General features: G+C 43.9%; 3 protein-coding genes across 4 annotated transcripts; 2 read left to right on the forward strand and 1 right to left on the reverse strand.

The window, feature by feature from the left end:
- Window positions 1-981: 981 nt before the first annotated feature.
- Window positions 982-2193, forward strand: LOC133911783 (vegetative cell wall protein gp1-like). The gene has a single exon (XM_062354186.1). It carries the CDS (start codon window positions 1170-1172, stop codon window positions 1839-1841), a length of 672 nt encoding a protein of 223 aa, XP_062210170.1. The 5' UTR covers window positions 982-1169; the 3' UTR covers window positions 1842-2193.
- Window positions 2194-4935: 2742 nt separating this feature from the next.
- On the reverse strand, window positions 4936-7929 carry LOC133911784 (2-carboxy-1,4-naphthoquinone phytyltransferase, chloroplastic). 2 transcript variants are annotated; one of them, XM_062354188.1, is made up of 10 exons: window positions 7585-7929; window positions 7244-7347; window positions 7098-7169; window positions 6863-6998; window positions 6532-6647; window positions 6308-6407; window positions 6182-6220; window positions 5963-6073; window positions 5803-5868; window positions 4936-5724 (listed from the first exon to the last, which is right to left on the reverse strand). In XM_062354188.1, the coding sequence occupies exons 1-10, from the start codon at window positions 7825-7827 to the stop codon at window positions 5614-5616; spliced, it is 1098 nt and encodes a 365-aa protein (XP_062210172.1). In that variant the 5' UTR covers window positions 7828-7929; the 3' UTR covers window positions 4936-5613. The 2 variants fall into 2 exon arrangements, with proteins under 2 accessions (XP_062210172.1, XP_062210171.1); XM_062354187.1 differs by having other exon boundaries at window positions 6863-7001.
- Window positions 7930-11267: 3338 nt separating this feature from the next.
- Window positions 11268-13917, forward strand: LOC133911786 (ras-related protein Rab11D-like). The gene is made up of 2 exons (XM_062354189.1): window positions 11268-11687; window positions 13236-13917. The coding sequence occupies exons 1-2, from the start codon at window positions 11473-11475 to the stop codon at window positions 13672-13674; spliced, it is 654 nt and encodes a 217-aa protein (XP_062210173.1). The 5' UTR covers window positions 11268-11472; the 3' UTR covers window positions 13675-13917.
- Window positions 13918-16135: the final 2218 nt, after the last annotated feature.

The raw sequence follows: 16135 nt of genomic DNA on the forward strand, positions 1-16135 counted from the left end.
TCCGAGAATTTGAAACATTTGTTGCAAACAAACGGAACCTAAGTTTGCACAAAAGTCATATGTCTAGTTTTCCGGTCTGATTTTTTCAGTCCTTTTTCGTTAAGCTCATAAGCTGCCTAACACAGTCTGCAGCTAATATAGAATGTTTCTGATATGGAAAATAGAAATTCCGCAGAAATATCGAAGAGAATTCAGTTTGAACAATTTATTTTCAAAAGAAATCGAGAAATCTGAGTAAATTATTGTGGTTTCCATAGGTACTCGTACCGAACATGCAGAAGCTCCGCGAAGCCGAGTTCCACATGCGAAATGCACCGCCGAAATTTGCAGTGGACGCATCCGCTGAGGGTCCGTTTGGTTCAAGGGATGAGGTGAGATGGGATGGGGCGATTCCTGTTTTTGTGTTGTTTGGTTCAGAGGCAGCAGGGATGGGATGATCCCTCCTGAGGAATATTCTCTCAATATGCTGGATGAAGATATCCCTCAAAATATATGGGACGAAGCCATCCACCTTTGTTAATCATGCACATTAGTAAAATGATTAATGATATTAGTATACTTGTATTACTTATTAGTACATATTACTACGAGATTAGAATTTGTAAGGGTTAATGTACTAATTATTGCTAATTAATGAGCTAATTAGAGTATGATTATGGTTAATTAGTATATTTTATTGTTAATTAGTAATGATTATGTCAAGAGTAACGTTAATACATGTTGGTGCATGGTGATTAGTGTATTATTAATAATTATTATTTAAAATTAAAAAATATAATTAGTTGATGATTCTCATCCTCATCCGTCCTCGTCTCTCCAACCAAACAAAAAAGAGACTCATCCTCTCCAACCAATCAAACAAAAAACAGGATCATCCCATCCTTAAAAACAAGAATGGCCCTATCCCATCTCACTTTATCTTCCAACCAAACGGACCCTGAAGCGCTGAGCAGCCAGGCGCCCAGGCCAGCAGCACCAGTCGGCAGCTGAACCGTGCTAGCCTAGCTAGATACTGTTGCTATCTCCGCACTGCCCACTGCCCCTCTTTTGGTTTTGGTTTGCCCCAGAAGAGAAGAGCTTATCCGTCTATCCGCCTCCTCACTACTCCTCGTCTACTCCCCAGATCCCAATCTCCCACCTCACTCTCCCCCCTCGTCCGCCAATCCGCCATGGTCATGGACAAGTCCAACCTCTCACCGCCGCCACCGCCTCCCTCCTCCACCTCGATCGCCTCCTCCTCACTCAAGTCCCTCAACAAGGCCTCCTACAAGATCTCCAAGCAGTCGTCTTCCGCCTCCTCAGCTTCCGCTTCCTCCATGAGAGCGCCTTCACCGCCGCCTCCCCGCCCTTCTCCCCCTCCTCCGCCGCCACCGCCTTCCTCCGTCCCCGCCGACCACCCGCCTCCCCAGCCCCCGGTCTACAACATCGACAAATCCGACTTCCGCGACGTCGTCCAGAAGCTCACCGGCTCCCCGTCCCACCTCCTCCCGCCCCAGCCCCCGGCTGCCGTGGCGCCACCTCCCATCATGGCGCCTCCTCCACCGCCGACGGCGATACCCTCCCGCCTCCACCGCATCCGGCCGCCGCCGCTGGCCCCGCCGCGCCTGGCGCCCATCCTGCCTCTTGCTCCGCCGGCGCTCTCCCCGCTCCCGCCGCTACCGGCGGTCTGCATGACGGCAGAGTCGCCCATCTCCGCCTACATGCGCCGCCTCCGCGGGATGCCCTCGCCTATCCACGTGCCGACGTCGCCGCTCGGGTTCGGGTGTCTGCCCTCGCCGCGGACGCCGCCGTCGCCCGGCGTGCCGATGCCCGCCACCAGTCCCCGCGTCCGCGACCCGTGACGCGGAAGCCACTGATGCCGCCGCCGCGCCGCTGATGTGTAGATATGGCCGGTGTAGGAGAGATCTAGCGAGGCGGCGGCGAGGAAAGGAGGAAACAAGCAGCAATACAATCACATTCTGTTGGCTCCAACTCAAAACCTTAGCTCAAAATTCTTTTTTTTTTCCCCTAGCGTGTTCTACCAGCCTTGATATTTTGTTGGTGTATATGGGACATATGCGTCGTTTGGCAACGAATGAATTGCTCACGTTTGGCTAATTTTTTGTAACAAGCTTATGGCAGATCCTCATATGTAAAATTAGTTTAGGATTATGATATTATCCTCGAAAGGAATCATCGTCTATTGGTTGGCTATTTTTGCAGTAAATCATTTTGCATTCGCTTACATTGTTTCTGCTTGTGAGGTCAAAGGGCTAAGGGCTAATCCAATCTGATCTAAGCTTGGTGTGCATGTGATTAGATATTTAGACTTGCTCTTTGTTCTGTGATTGGTATTTGGATTGTTGTTCAGGATATATTTGGTCGGTAGGCAATTGCAATTAGGCTTCGATTTCTGGTGTGATATGGACCTTGTTTTATTTTGTTGTGTACTCTGTGGCTCGTCTAATTATGGTCATATGAATTATGAAGCATGTTTGGTGACACATCGCCGTTTGCTTCCGCCTTTTCTCGTGTTAATCATGGTCTTTGTTTGTTTTTTCATGAGTATTATAGTAGCCTTTGCTTCGGACTATGACCACTCTAGAAAGAGTAAATTTCGTAAAATCACAGTTACTTAATGAAATTATCGTAAAATTACAGATTTAAATAATAGTTTTATAAAACTATTGATTTAGTGTTAATTTTGTAAAATTACGGATATTTGATAAGATTATCGTAAAACTGTAGATCTAAACAATAATTTTATAAAACTACAAATTTAACGTTGATTTTATCGCAAAACACCAGAATCTAAAGAGTTATTTCTAACCCCGTTATCATAACGACCGGATCCTTCTTGCAATCTCATAACAGTGGTCATTTCATGAAACGGACCGTCCAAAAACTCATGAAATTACATATACTTTAGTAAAATTATCGCAAATTATAAAATTACAAATTTAAGTAATAGTTTCACAAAACTACAAATTTAGTGTCGATTTTATTGTAAAATTATAGATTCTATCGCAAACCTGTTGACCTGACGAATGTACCCCGTTTGCAGTCACATGGACTCCCGAACGGTCTGTTTCATAAACTGTTAGCTGCCGTGATACTGCAAGCGGGGCCCGATTATCATAGTAACGGGGTTGGAAACAACTTCTCTAGAATCTGTAGTTTTACGATAAAATCGACACTAAATCTATAGTTTTACGATAATTTTACTAAAATATCTATAGTTTTACGATAATTTTACTAAAATATCTATAGTTTTACGATAAAATTGATACTAAATCTGTATTTTTTAAAGCTATTACTTAAATATGTAATTTTACGATAACTTTATCAAAGCATATATAGTTTTGTGAGATTTCCTCCTCCAGAAATTTCAGAAGGCCACTCATGCTTCTTACTATTGGTATGGTTATAATAATATGGATAGTGAGAGAAGAAAATGTCAGTTGTCTCCCTGGTGATTTGGTCAGAAATGGCTAGTGGGTGATTGTCAAGAGCAGAAATTCTCCTTTCCCCACTTCTTTTTTACTTCTAGAAACTTTGGCTTGGGGTGAATTAGTGGTCAAGTCTCAAGCTGTCGACGTTGCAACAAAGGTGTTTCTTTGGTTGATCGATGAATGTGGGACGAGCATATTGAGTTACAAGCTTCAAACCACTCTCTGGGATATCCCTTTGCACACTAGCCGAAGTCTCTAATATAAAAGTCTATATGTGATCTCTTCTCCTACTCTACTATCTAATAAAAACTCTTAAAATTTAAATAATTTATCTATTTTTGTTATGCATTCTCGTCCTCTAGCCTCTGCGTCTCGTTACGGTTACGGATATAGTACTTATTTTACTAATAAAAATAAATAAAAAAATTAGAAGTAAAATTGGCAGATAATTTTCTCCTTTTTCCGATCCTATCTGAAATTGAACTACAGTATCGCTCCAGACGTATTCGTTCGGCCGTGCTCTTATGGTTTATCTATATCTTCGTACCTTAAATTTAATTTGATGTTATCGTATCTAATATTTATGTTTTTTTTCGATGTATGGGCAGTTAGCTATTGTAGTAAAATGAGAGATGAGGTTAGCTATTTAAGAGAATTTTACTGTATACCAAGTTGATTGAAAAGCAAGAGATGAGAAGCACAGATGTCCATTTCTGTCAAAAGATCGATGACAGGATAATAGTTACTTTAGTCCATCGGAAAGTAATAGGTTGGATATGTCAACGTATTTATTAAAATAGATAATAGATCAGTAATTTAGTATTTATATTTGACACCTTAAATCCAAAAACTTAAATTTGATACTTTAAACACCGAAAAAAGGTCGGTCCCACTGTATTCGGCACCTCAGTTGTCCAAAACACTACGTGGCGAAAGCAGAGACACGACGTGACCGCGTAGCAGACTAGGCCGTATTCGGCTCTAAGGTGTAAAATATAGGCAATTTTCGACATCTGAGATGCCGAATATGACACTGTTACCTATATTTAGCACCTTATGTGCCGAATATGACCTGGGTTCATCGTTCCAAGTTTTTTTTTTTTTGAATTTGAGATACCGAATACGAGTTTTAGATTTGTAAATACACCGATATATTATCTCTTTTAGCAAATATGATGGTGTATGTTATCTATTTTTCTATTTTTCCTAATAGGTTGAGAAGATGTCAATATTTCTCTTTCTCTTCTGGCAACTTGTGATTGTTTGGTCAAAATATTGATTCCCTGATGTATTTTTATTGTTTGAATTTGTTGTGTACCAGTAATATATCACTTGACAGCTGATTCTTCTCTTTGACAGTTTGCCACTTCGCATCGCCATCCTGGTTGGATTTCTCTTTTTCTTGCCGGGTTATGTGGTTTCTGCGCATCACTTTATGTGAGCATGGCCTCGGCTGTGTGACAGGGTAAGGCTTGCTTGACTGGTATAGGAGCACTTGCAGCAGTAGTTGAAGCGCTGTCTTCTTTCAAGGTGATTGTATATGTTTGGTTACACATCATTCTGGTGATTAAGGAACGGGGAATGCTCACTTGCATGGACTAACAGATAACAACAAGGGATTGCAATTACAAACTCTGCACAGTAGCTGACTAGACCTACCCAGGAAGGCTAAATGCGAAAACAAGACTGTGAAATCTCCCCGAATATGCATGATCGTATGATCAGTTGGTACGTGGTACAAAGAAGTAATGATAGAACACGACTCGTCCTGGCTTGGAATTCAATTCATACTGTTGATCCTCCTGTGCAACGGTAACTGACTTCAGTGATAACTGAGCAAGCCAAGCAGGTCAAAGCACACAAGGCGTCCTGTTTGGACAGTTACTGAACCTCTTCGTTCATTCTAGCAGCAACGCAACTTGTCTCATCCGACCCGGAGCCTCGACAGTATATTAAACTGGTGCTTGGGGTTTCCCTGATTGTCTCTGCCCAGTTGATCTCATGGCCTTCCCTCTCCATTCTTTGGCAAAACTGCACCAGTTTAGCAGTATGCCCATTCTCATCGTTCAAGTTGTTCTATCGTTGAATCAGATTCAGAACGCAGTGGAAGGCTGTGCATTCACTCAATCTGAAACTGCTAGGCGCTCTGGACCCTCTCAGGGATTTCAAAGTTGCTCATCTGTCAGACTAGTATACCGTTTCGAGCCAAGACCAAACCGGAAGCCAGTGCCATCCCAAACAGCGCGTGCAACCGCACGCAGTAGTACTTCGCCATGAAAATCTTGGCGTTGTCCTGAAGGTGTGATCTCAAAAGGCATCAGCGCAAAATCACATGATTTTCAGAGAAGCGCAAGTGAAAAGAGAGACTTACCCCGTGATTTTTCAGCACATACTCCACAACCAATTTGCCAACCGGCAGAGTAAGGGCACCAAGGACCTGGAAAATTTTCGTAGCAATGGTTGAGCTAAGAACTATGATTTGGGATCAATATATTAACATGGAGCAGTATAATCGGTCAGCAGTAGCTTACAATGCAAGCTGATGGAAGAGTTTTGCATATGCCAAACGCAGCCAAGAGAATGTAAAGGATGATAATCCCAATCGATACTATTCGCGCTCCTGTTTTAGTGCCAATTCTCACCTATTTGCAAATCCACATATAGAGAACCCACGTTATACTAAAGTTATAGAATGGAAGTCACAACTTCTGAAGCAAACTTAGAACCTGGTCTTAAGATAGAACATATACCAGCGGAGACATCTTTCCAACTGCAAGATCTCCATCAATCTACAGGGTACATCTGCTATAAGGAAATTTTTCATAGATATCAAAGTAACACTACATTGGACACTTTAATGTCAGTCAGAATTTTACCTGATGAAAATGGCTGCAGAAGAGTATCAAAGTAGTTGTCAACCCAACCAGAACAGATGAAGCTATAACTGTTTTGGTGAGAGGGAGAAGCACCGTTCCGCTGGCATATTACAGTATTTCAAGAGAAACCATTTACGTTGAATTGCAAGTGAAATACTATTGTCTTTAATTCGGTTGTACTGAAATGGTTGATGGTTAGGGAACTTGGCTGTTCCAGAGGATACCTTGAATTATTTATATTGCTGTTCGAGAAGTAGAATGCTGTGGTTGCCAATGGACCAAATGCAGCAAAACACAACGGCTCGCCCAGTCCTTGATAACTTAATCGGAACGGAGGACACTAGAAAATGCACATAGTAAAAAAAGAAAGAAAGAAAGCAATAAGAAGATTACACTTGCTACTTGGATATTGATATATGGTTAGAATACTACTATGAGTACAAGAATTCAAAGTCAACTACAAAGAGCCAAGTGAGTATATGGACTAACACTAACTAATGACGAAGAACATTAAGATATACACTACTTACTTGAAAGAGGGATAGGAGATATTACCTGGTAAACATAACCACAGAAGATTGCACATATCACCAAAAAAATGAATCTGACGTCCCCAGCTTTTGCAAAGGCCCAAAATAGTCCCGTGAAGCCGAGCAAAAGAGAAACGTTTGCAGCATTTTGTGTCACCGCTCTACTGCATATCAGGTTACACCATAACATCATGTTTCACTTTTAAAACCAACCATGCATATCATTTCTAATGTTATTTGCTATATGAAACAAACTGTACCTGCCAATGATGTTAACAACAGATTCTTTCTTGTTCTTATCAGCCCCAGTATCTGAATCATAAACATCATTGCTGCAATGAAGTGAAATATAAGTTTCTTCTCAAGAATTTTGCAATGGAAACAATCTTTCCATGAAAAAAAAGACCTGAGATTGAGCCAAGTGATCACAAGGATTGCTGCTGTCAAGAGAACAAAATAGCGTTTGGCAAAGAATAAACCTGCATGATGATAAGCAGAAGCGCTCCCTACCTGCAGCCAACCGCAAATACGCAATGTGTAAGTGCAAGGAATTCAAAATTGTAAACCATAATTAAATAGTGCGCTGTACAAGACCTCAATCTGAAGCTACTTAAATTCTAGGCATCCAATTCTGACGTGCAAAGAAGAAGAAGAAAAATTTAAATTTGTGCTCTGGTTGCCATAACAATCCCAATTGTCTGCGTTTACTACGTCACATTAGCTAGGCTGGGACTTGCAACGACTCACGGTGAGTGGCACAAGCGCCACGGAGTAGATGGGCAGCTTCGCCGCCCTCCAGAGCAGCGTCGCGCGGGAGAGCTCACCGTCCTCCCCGCCTCCACCCGATACTTTTGTAGCCGAGCACCGAACTCGCCGTAGAGCGCATGGCCTTAACCCGGCGGCGGCGGCAGTGGCAACGCCGCTACGGAGAGTGGGAGGCGTGAGGGGGGAGATGAGGAGAGGCGCGAGGGCAATGCCGGCGAGCGGCATCAGCTGCGGCGGTGCTTTCGTTAGGCCTGGATGATGGATAAGCCGATAAGGCTGGCTGGATGAAGCGATTGCGAAGGCGTCGACGAGGCGGGCGAGAAGGGAAGCGAGCTTGTGATTTGCGAGAACCCATTTTACTTCAGCGGTGGAGATTCGTTCCACGTCGTCCACGAGCGTTCCTGGCGGCTAGCTGACGTGCCACCGTTTCGTTTTGGTCCACGTGTGAACTAAGTGGATTTTTTAAAATAATATTAATTTAATGGAAAATTGCAAAAATATTATGTATTTTCAGAAATTTGAAAAACTGTAGCCTGTCGGCAAATCAATTGGTGTTTTATGCCCGACACGCTCCCTATGGCCGACATGATTCTTTTTGTATTTTTTCGAAAATGTATAATATTTTTATAATTTTCTACTAAATTAATATTATTAAAAAACTCATTTAAGTGCGAGTAGGCGCCGGCTCGGCTCGGCTCGGCTCTACCGAAGGACGTTTGGCTCGCGGCCTCACGCTAAGCCATGGCCTCAGTCATAGTCCTACTGACGAGGCCCTGAACTACGTTCAGCATATGTTTTGAAGTTTGTTTGGTTACTGAAACATGCGATCTAGGCATTGATAGCAATTTCTAATGGAATTAAAGATGTTGTTTCGGAATAAACAACAGCATTGTCACTATTTTGCTTTTCATAGTATTGCAGCCAAATGTTAGCAACCTCACTGGGAAGAAGCTAGAGGAAGGTTCTAGAAGGGGAAGAGGGAGGATCTAGAGGAGGAAGATGGACAGTACAGATGAGGAGAACATGAAGAGAAGGCCGGTTCTGTGTCTATCTTGTTCGATGCCAATTCTGATGGACTACCTCTCTTTTGTACTGGTGGACAAGCCGGCCAGGGTAGTGCAAGCTAGGTGCTAGCAAGCACCTAACAATCACCTCTCCTTGAAGTGCGGCTTGCCCCCAAGGAGCTGTTGTCGCGTCGCTCGGATCCCATGGAACGTCCGACAGCTCAGCGATCATGCGGTCCTCGCTGAAGTAGCACTGCTTGATGTCATCGAGGAATGCGATGATGTCTGCGTTGGTGCATTTCGTTGAACAAATGGTGGGCATATCCATGTTCACTGTCCACCACACGTCTGCTGCATCCTTGCATGCATAGCTCCTCTCGACGTTGTGTTCGTTGCTGATGTGCATGCCACTGATCGCCAGGCACGTGCTGGGTGTCGTCTCGCAGCCATCGACTAAGAAGATGAGCACGATCGTGAACGAGGCCAGTGTGACGATGAGCACAACCACGAACTTGCCACTGTACTTGGCGCCCGCGACGAGCATGCTCATGTTGAACGCGATAAGGCGGACGTCGAGGAGGTTGCTGGGCGCATCACCGCACACGATGCGTCACACGAGGCTATCTATCCACGACGGTCGTATTGCTCACGTTGTGCTTGCCGATGAGGAACTTCTTCCATGACGCTTGCCAGCCGTTGGTGCACAACCGCGGGATCTTCACGGGGTGTTGCTTCACGTCCTCCATGAACCGCGCTGCCACATACGCAAAGAACTCGCACAAGTGCTTGGGGAAGAAGATGGCGCCCCAGTTGCAGGTCATGTTGGGATGTACCTTCTTGAAGGACTCGATGGCGTTTCATCTGGGTCGCTCCTTCACCACCTCCACCAGCCACGACATGTAGAATGAGATGGACGACACTACCCAGGCCGCGGCACGGTGGGGTCGTAGTGGTAGGTGAGCGGTAAAGAGCGCACAGGGAAGAGAGGTACTCATCCCGACTGACGACACCGCCATGAGTATGGTAGTCCTTGACGGCTCGATGGTGCGCTCCTTCGTGGTGGACGAGGCCATCTTCGAGCTCTGCTGCACCGCAATGCACTGAGCTATACCGCTCACTTGAGTCATTCCGTCTCGAATCTGTCTTCGAGCATATCGACACCATCAATGACGAGGGCGGGAGCTTCATGCTTGGTGCCGTCGAGCACAAGGCCACCATGATTGTCGCAAAGGTTGAGGAGTGCGGTGATGTCAGTGTCGACGTCAGTGTCGGGGCATTTCCTCTAACGGTTGGTGGACGCCTCGACATTGATGTTGCGAACGACGTCGCCGACCGTTGAAGCCTTAGGATGGTTATTAGGTTCAATGACAGTAATGGATCCATAGGAGATGATCTGCATTGGCACAAATGACATGTGCATCCTTCCATCAATGACCACACCCACCTCGCTACCTGCCACCTCGCATCGGGGTTAGGGCGCGACGCCTAGCGTGACCTTAATGCTATCGAGTCGCTGCTTGATCGCCCTGAACCGGTCTCTAAGTCCATGAAGTTCATCGAGGATTAGCTTCATCCGTGGGTCCATGGTGCCAAACGACTTCTAGAATCGAGTGAATTGGTTGTGGGACTCTAGATTGGTTGCAGAAAGGTAGGCCCTGATACCGGTTGTTAGCAACCTCACTGGGAAGAAGCTAGAAGAAAGTTCTAGAAGGGGAAGAGGGAGGATCTAGAAGAGGAAGATGAACAATACATAGGAGGAGAACAAGAAGAGAAGACCAGTTTCGTGTCTATCTTGTTCGATGCCCATTTTGATGGATCGTCTTCGGTGATCTCATGTCTATTACTGGATAATCCGGTGTGTGCCAATCTATCGCACCACTCTTCTGCAATCTTTCTGCAACAAAAGTTCTGATGTATTATCCAGTGTTCATAATCTCAGCACCGGACTATCCGACATACATAATCAAATTTGGCGCCAAAAATCTCCTCTCTGTAAAAAATACTCTGACGCTCTTCAAGTCTATCACCGGATCATTCGATGTTTGCTTTTATTTCTGTTTTAGCACTAAAAATTCTCCGGTGATACCCTTCAATGTAGCGACCACATTCACCGGACCTTCCAGTGCGTTGATCTCCAACACACTGCTCACACCGGAACATCAGATATTCACACCGAAACTTTTGGTGTATGTAATTTTTCTTCGTACAAAAAAGAATTCGCTAATTCCAAACAACACCAACTCAAATTAGACATGAACAAAAACAAACATCAACAAACACATGCTAACTAAATTCAAGACACATTAACTATTGTCAATACTTTATCACATACAAACCAAGTCTCTCCACCACTTGATTTCTCAGCTTAATTTATACTATTACCATTTCACTCCATTAAATATGTCCACTATGTTTTATACCAAGAAGATTTCCTCAGCGAGTAAAAATCGAAAACCGAGAGCATGCATATGGCCTCGATTTTGTCGAGAAGCCACAAATTCGAAAGGAAGATCGCGAGATCGGAAGCCGTCTAGGTTCATACAGTCACCCATTCCTCAGTTTAGGATGTATTTAATTGAAGGACAAAATTAAATAGAATTGGATGATGAGAGTAATTTAGACTTATCGAAAAAAAGAGAAGGGAAACTCAGGAGCAGTTTCGCCATTTACAGGTCCAAGGAAATCCAATAGTGGCTACTGGCACCAACTTCGCAACTCGGTCGGTGGCTTCAGACCACGGCGAGACCGCTGTCGTCTCGCCCGCTTTCAAAAATCGTAAGCATCCTCTCACAAGCGCTGCTGCCTCCTCTCTTTCTCGGACCCCGAAGGTGGAGCAGATCACCACCGGCGGCGGCGGCGGCGAGGCATGGCGGGGGGCGGGGAGAAGGTGGACTACGTGTTCAAGGTGGTGCTAATCGGCGACTCGGCGGTGGGCAAGTCGCAGGTCCTGGCCCGCTTCGCCCGCAACGAGTTCAGCCTCGACTCCAAGGCCACCATCGGCGTCGAGTTCCAGACCCGCACCCTCGTCATCGACCACAGGAGTGTCAAGGCCCAGATCTGGGACACCGCCGGCCAGGAAAGGTACCCGAATCAATCTACCGCGCCATCCACCCACCACCCCGCTCTGCTCTAGACTCTAGTTCTCTGTGCCCTCCTTGCCGCTCCGCTAGTCATTAGTCACGTTCACAATCATATGCTTTGATCTGTTCGCTTGTTGATTAGATCTCCAAGGTCTAGAGGTATAGCAGAAACGTTGCGTGGAACGGTGGATCTCAGCGGAAATGGTAACGTCGGTGGATCTCAGCGGAAATGGTCGCCTTTTAACGTGTTTACACCTACCTTACATGTGCAGCACAATGTGATGTAGCTAATTAGATGACTAGATCTGGCATGCTATGCTTACAGTGATGTGCTTGCTAAAGTTATGCAAATCAGTTAGTCTGGCTGATGAAGCAGGACGAACCCAATCATTTGTGTTCGCTACTACTACTACTTACTCTGTAGTTTTAGAAGCCGTAATTGAGGAAGTAACTCCATTAACATTTAAGCGCATGTGCAGGTGTGCTATAGTGAATGATATTAATTTCTGAATAGATAGAAGTTGTTTGACACGCAGAGCATGAGTCAGTAGGAAGAGTGTTATTTGAATACTGAGTTGTTCACAGTTACCGTGTACCTTGTGCGCCTGCTGTCTGACTCCCGAATGTCTTAAATGCATGAATGGACAATACCTTTAAAATTTCTGGTGATTCTGTGGAACAACAAATGAATAGGCTTGCAAGCCGTACTATTTGTTCCACAGAATCACACCTTTCCAAGAAAATTTATTTGTTGGAAACCTCTGTGATGGCAAGCTTGTCATATTGGTTGTAACACCACACTGCGTTGAAATTGTGCTCTGGAAGTCCTGCTGTTTAGTAAAGTATGGCATGGTTTCTTGTTTGGTGATTTGGTCACCAACTATTGTCAGGTGTTCAGGTGGCCTGTAGTTATTTCGCAACATATATGTCATACTAGTGCGAGCCTGTAAGACAGGATTAGGCCAAAAAAAGGAAGGATGTATGCCACAAATTATTGGATTCTGTGAGGTCTACCCTTAATTTCTTACTATTGGCAAGAAATCTTACAACATGCTTGATTTATAATCTTGAATATCCTGCTTATTAGAATCTATACTTGCTAGGCTAGTTGTCGGTTAGTAGTTGCTGACTACTGAGAACTATATGAGGCTGCACACAAAATGGTGAGCATATTCTTCTTTTTTCCTTTTTGGGTAATACCTGGTCAAAGCTGACAATAAGTTTCAATAGTTACTCTTGGGTTATGTACGTCAAACTATTGTGGATATATTATAATATGTCATGCCAATATCTCGTCAACCGTCAATCCAGTATAATTGGAGGAAATGGAATAACAAGAAATAGAAGTATGGAAATCATTTCTGGAGATCCTGATGCTAGAAATGTATTCTCGGGGAAAGTATTCCATACATTGCATCCTGATTTATGTCCATGACCTGAGAATCTGGCAACTTTAGTACCTATCTTCAGTGTTGTGAATTTTTGCACCTACCTTCCATCACTTGTTATATGGTCTTTGTTCCGAACCTCTCATGCCCAAATACTGCAGGTACAGAGCTGTGACAAGCGCGTATTACAGAGGCGCACTGGGAGCTCTGCTAGTCTATGATATCACCAGGCGCCAGAGCTTTGATCATATACCTCGCTGGCTAGATGAACTCCGTGCCCATGCTGACAAGAACATTGTGATAATGCTAGTTGGCAACAAGAGCGACCTTGAGGAGCAGCGAGCCGTGAGTACTGAAGATGCCAAGGAGTTTGCTGAAAAGGAAAACCTCTTCTTCCTGGAGACTTCTGCACTCCAGGCAACGAACGTAGAGAACGCTTTCCAAACCGTCTTGACAGAGATCTTCAAAATCCACAGCAAGAAGAACATGGTGTCCGAGCCAAAGAGCAATGGTGCTACCCCAGCAATGGCAGGGAAGAAGGTCCTGGTCCCAGGTCCAGCACAAGAAATCCCGAAGAGCAAGTGCTGCAGTTCCATGTAATGCTTCTACGCTCGGGGCTGAGTGTGTTGAATATATTCACGCAATATTATTTCTGTTGTAAATCCCTGCTGAAATCTTTCAGCAGGTTAATTGTATTGAAAAACTGGTGTACTGTAGATTTTGTCACAGTTGTGACACGAGGGAAGGATGTGTTAGAATATATGAGATTGACCTGTTATATTTGTAAAATTCTAAATAAATCTTAAAGGCCTAAAAAAATAGAGATGTGTGTCAGTGTGTGTATCTTTTAGCTCCAATTTGCTAGTGAATGTGGAATAAGATTAACTTAAAAGGAAATGTCTCCTTCATCCATTTAGCATGTGTGGATGAGAGGATTAAGAGAACATATGTTTGCTCGTCTTGCCGGGCCATGGTGAAGGGCACGGGTGCATGGCAATTGTGTGAATAGTCTATCGAAATCGGGTTTAGTAGCTTATGCATATGTGGTTTTTTTTTTTTTACAGTTTTATTCTTTTTGCTGTGTGAGCAAACATAGATAGAAATTGTATTGGTTAAGAATCTGATCGTGGTACGTAATTGAGTTCGATCGTGGCGCGCCTCAATCGCGCAATTCTTTTTTATATATATGCCAGCTATCGTCTCAAAATATACACGCAATTAAGGTTTTGCCCCATCTCTTTGTTGCACCACATACGTAGCATGCTCTATCCTGTTACATCGGCGTGCACTGACGAATGGAAGAGCAGATCTTCGGAAACCGTCTCTCTTGAAAATCCTACATCGAGTGAGGGCAAATAAGGTTTTTAAAAAGTGCTTGTTGTGACTGCTCACGGTTTGCTTCCTTTATATCATTGTGATCTGCCTTTTCTACGTCCTCTTCATTGTCGCCTGCTGCATCACCATCATGTGGGGTCTTTGCATCTCACCCTGTCAACGGGCACATGCTATGATTAGCCTCTATTTAGTCATGCTTAACATGCTGTATAGTTTTGTGATATTCTTGTTAGCGACCATATACGAGTGTTACATACGTAGTCTTTTTACATGCATATCTATGCTGTACTGTCGCTATATCACGTTCTTAGTTTATCAGTTTCTATTCATGATCCATTTAGGAATTAAATTAAATCTGAAAATGTGCATTTATCCAACAGGATGTGCCACCTTTGGCGTTCTTGTTCTCCAATTGATACATTTTCCCCCACTGGAAATATCTATAGCGTTGATTGCTTTTGAGATACCAGTTGGATTATGATGTTTAATGTTAAGTGCAATTTGCCATGTCCCAGAAATAATCCTTCCACATATGTTAGTGTACTATCATTCAATCAATAAGGACTGACTTGAGCTCATGGAAAAGAGTACAGGTGATACTAACGAATTGATGTCTGACTTGAGCAAATGGAAAAGAATGCAGGTGATACACAGGATAAAAAAAAAACCCTGTTTATGACTGTTTTTGGTGGCCCAAATGTGACATCAGAAGCAAAAAAGGAAAGGCAAAAACCTAGTTAGAAGGAAATGTCAAACGTGCAGCTAGGAAAAAAACTGAAATTAAAAAAGATGGTGGTCTGTTATAGGACTATGGGCATGAAGCGGGCCCATGGTGCAGCGGCCCTGTTATCTTTTTGGAAGCGGGCAGTGGCCTCATGCCGTTCCTGCCACTTCAGGTAGCGTTTGGATGAGCATTTGGATCGGGATAGGGAAATGACATGGGGAATGGTGAGGCGGGTTTTGGGTTGGGTTATGATGTTTCTATATCATTCCTCTGTTTGGCAACCGTTGAAAATGAAGGTAGGAAATAATTTGAATTTATGAATAAAAAGACGAAAATTGTAGAAAACACTACCCAATATAATCTGCTGCACAAAACCAAAAACGAGAACATGGTCATGAAGTTGATTCTGTTTACATGAGTATTAAACTATTAATCATCACGGCCATGACATGAAAGCCAAGAATCAATGAAGCCGAAAAAATAGAGAAAAGAAAGCAAGAAAAAACATCAAGGAAGCCCGATCCAGATCCAAAATCAAGCTCATGGTGTCCTCCGCACACGCTGGCTGCAACGACCTGGCTACCTCATGAGAACAGAAGAGCAATCTCTGCGGAGATTCATGGCGAAGCATGGTGACTCCTTGAGAAAAAAACCCAACTATTTTCATATATCCAAACACCACCTCAGGTCTAAAGAGGCCTGAAGCCTTTGCCTGAGCCCCAACTAGCAGCCACTACTCAAACTTGAAACAGGCAGGTCAGGTCTGCAAAGGGGAACCGGATCCTTTGACTTGAAGACTAGTGAACAGTATTTTCTGTGAGCTGCAATCTTACTGTAGCGATTTTACCGTAAGAAATATAATGTACATGAAATACTGTGGCGATCCATGTTGTTGGTTTATTTCCAATTCGATGGTTCGCAAGAGGGTAAAGTCACGGGTATATCCGTGACTTCACTCTCTCAAGTAAGAGGATCTCAGTCCCAGCAAAGGACTAGAGTCCG

This window comes from Phragmites australis, chromosome 3 (assembly GCF_958298935.1).
Source record: "Phragmites australis chromosome 3, lpPhrAust1.1, whole genome shotgun sequence".
In the NCBI taxonomy this organism is placed as follows: Eukaryota; Viridiplantae; Streptophyta; class Magnoliopsida; order Poales; family Poaceae; genus Phragmites; species Phragmites australis.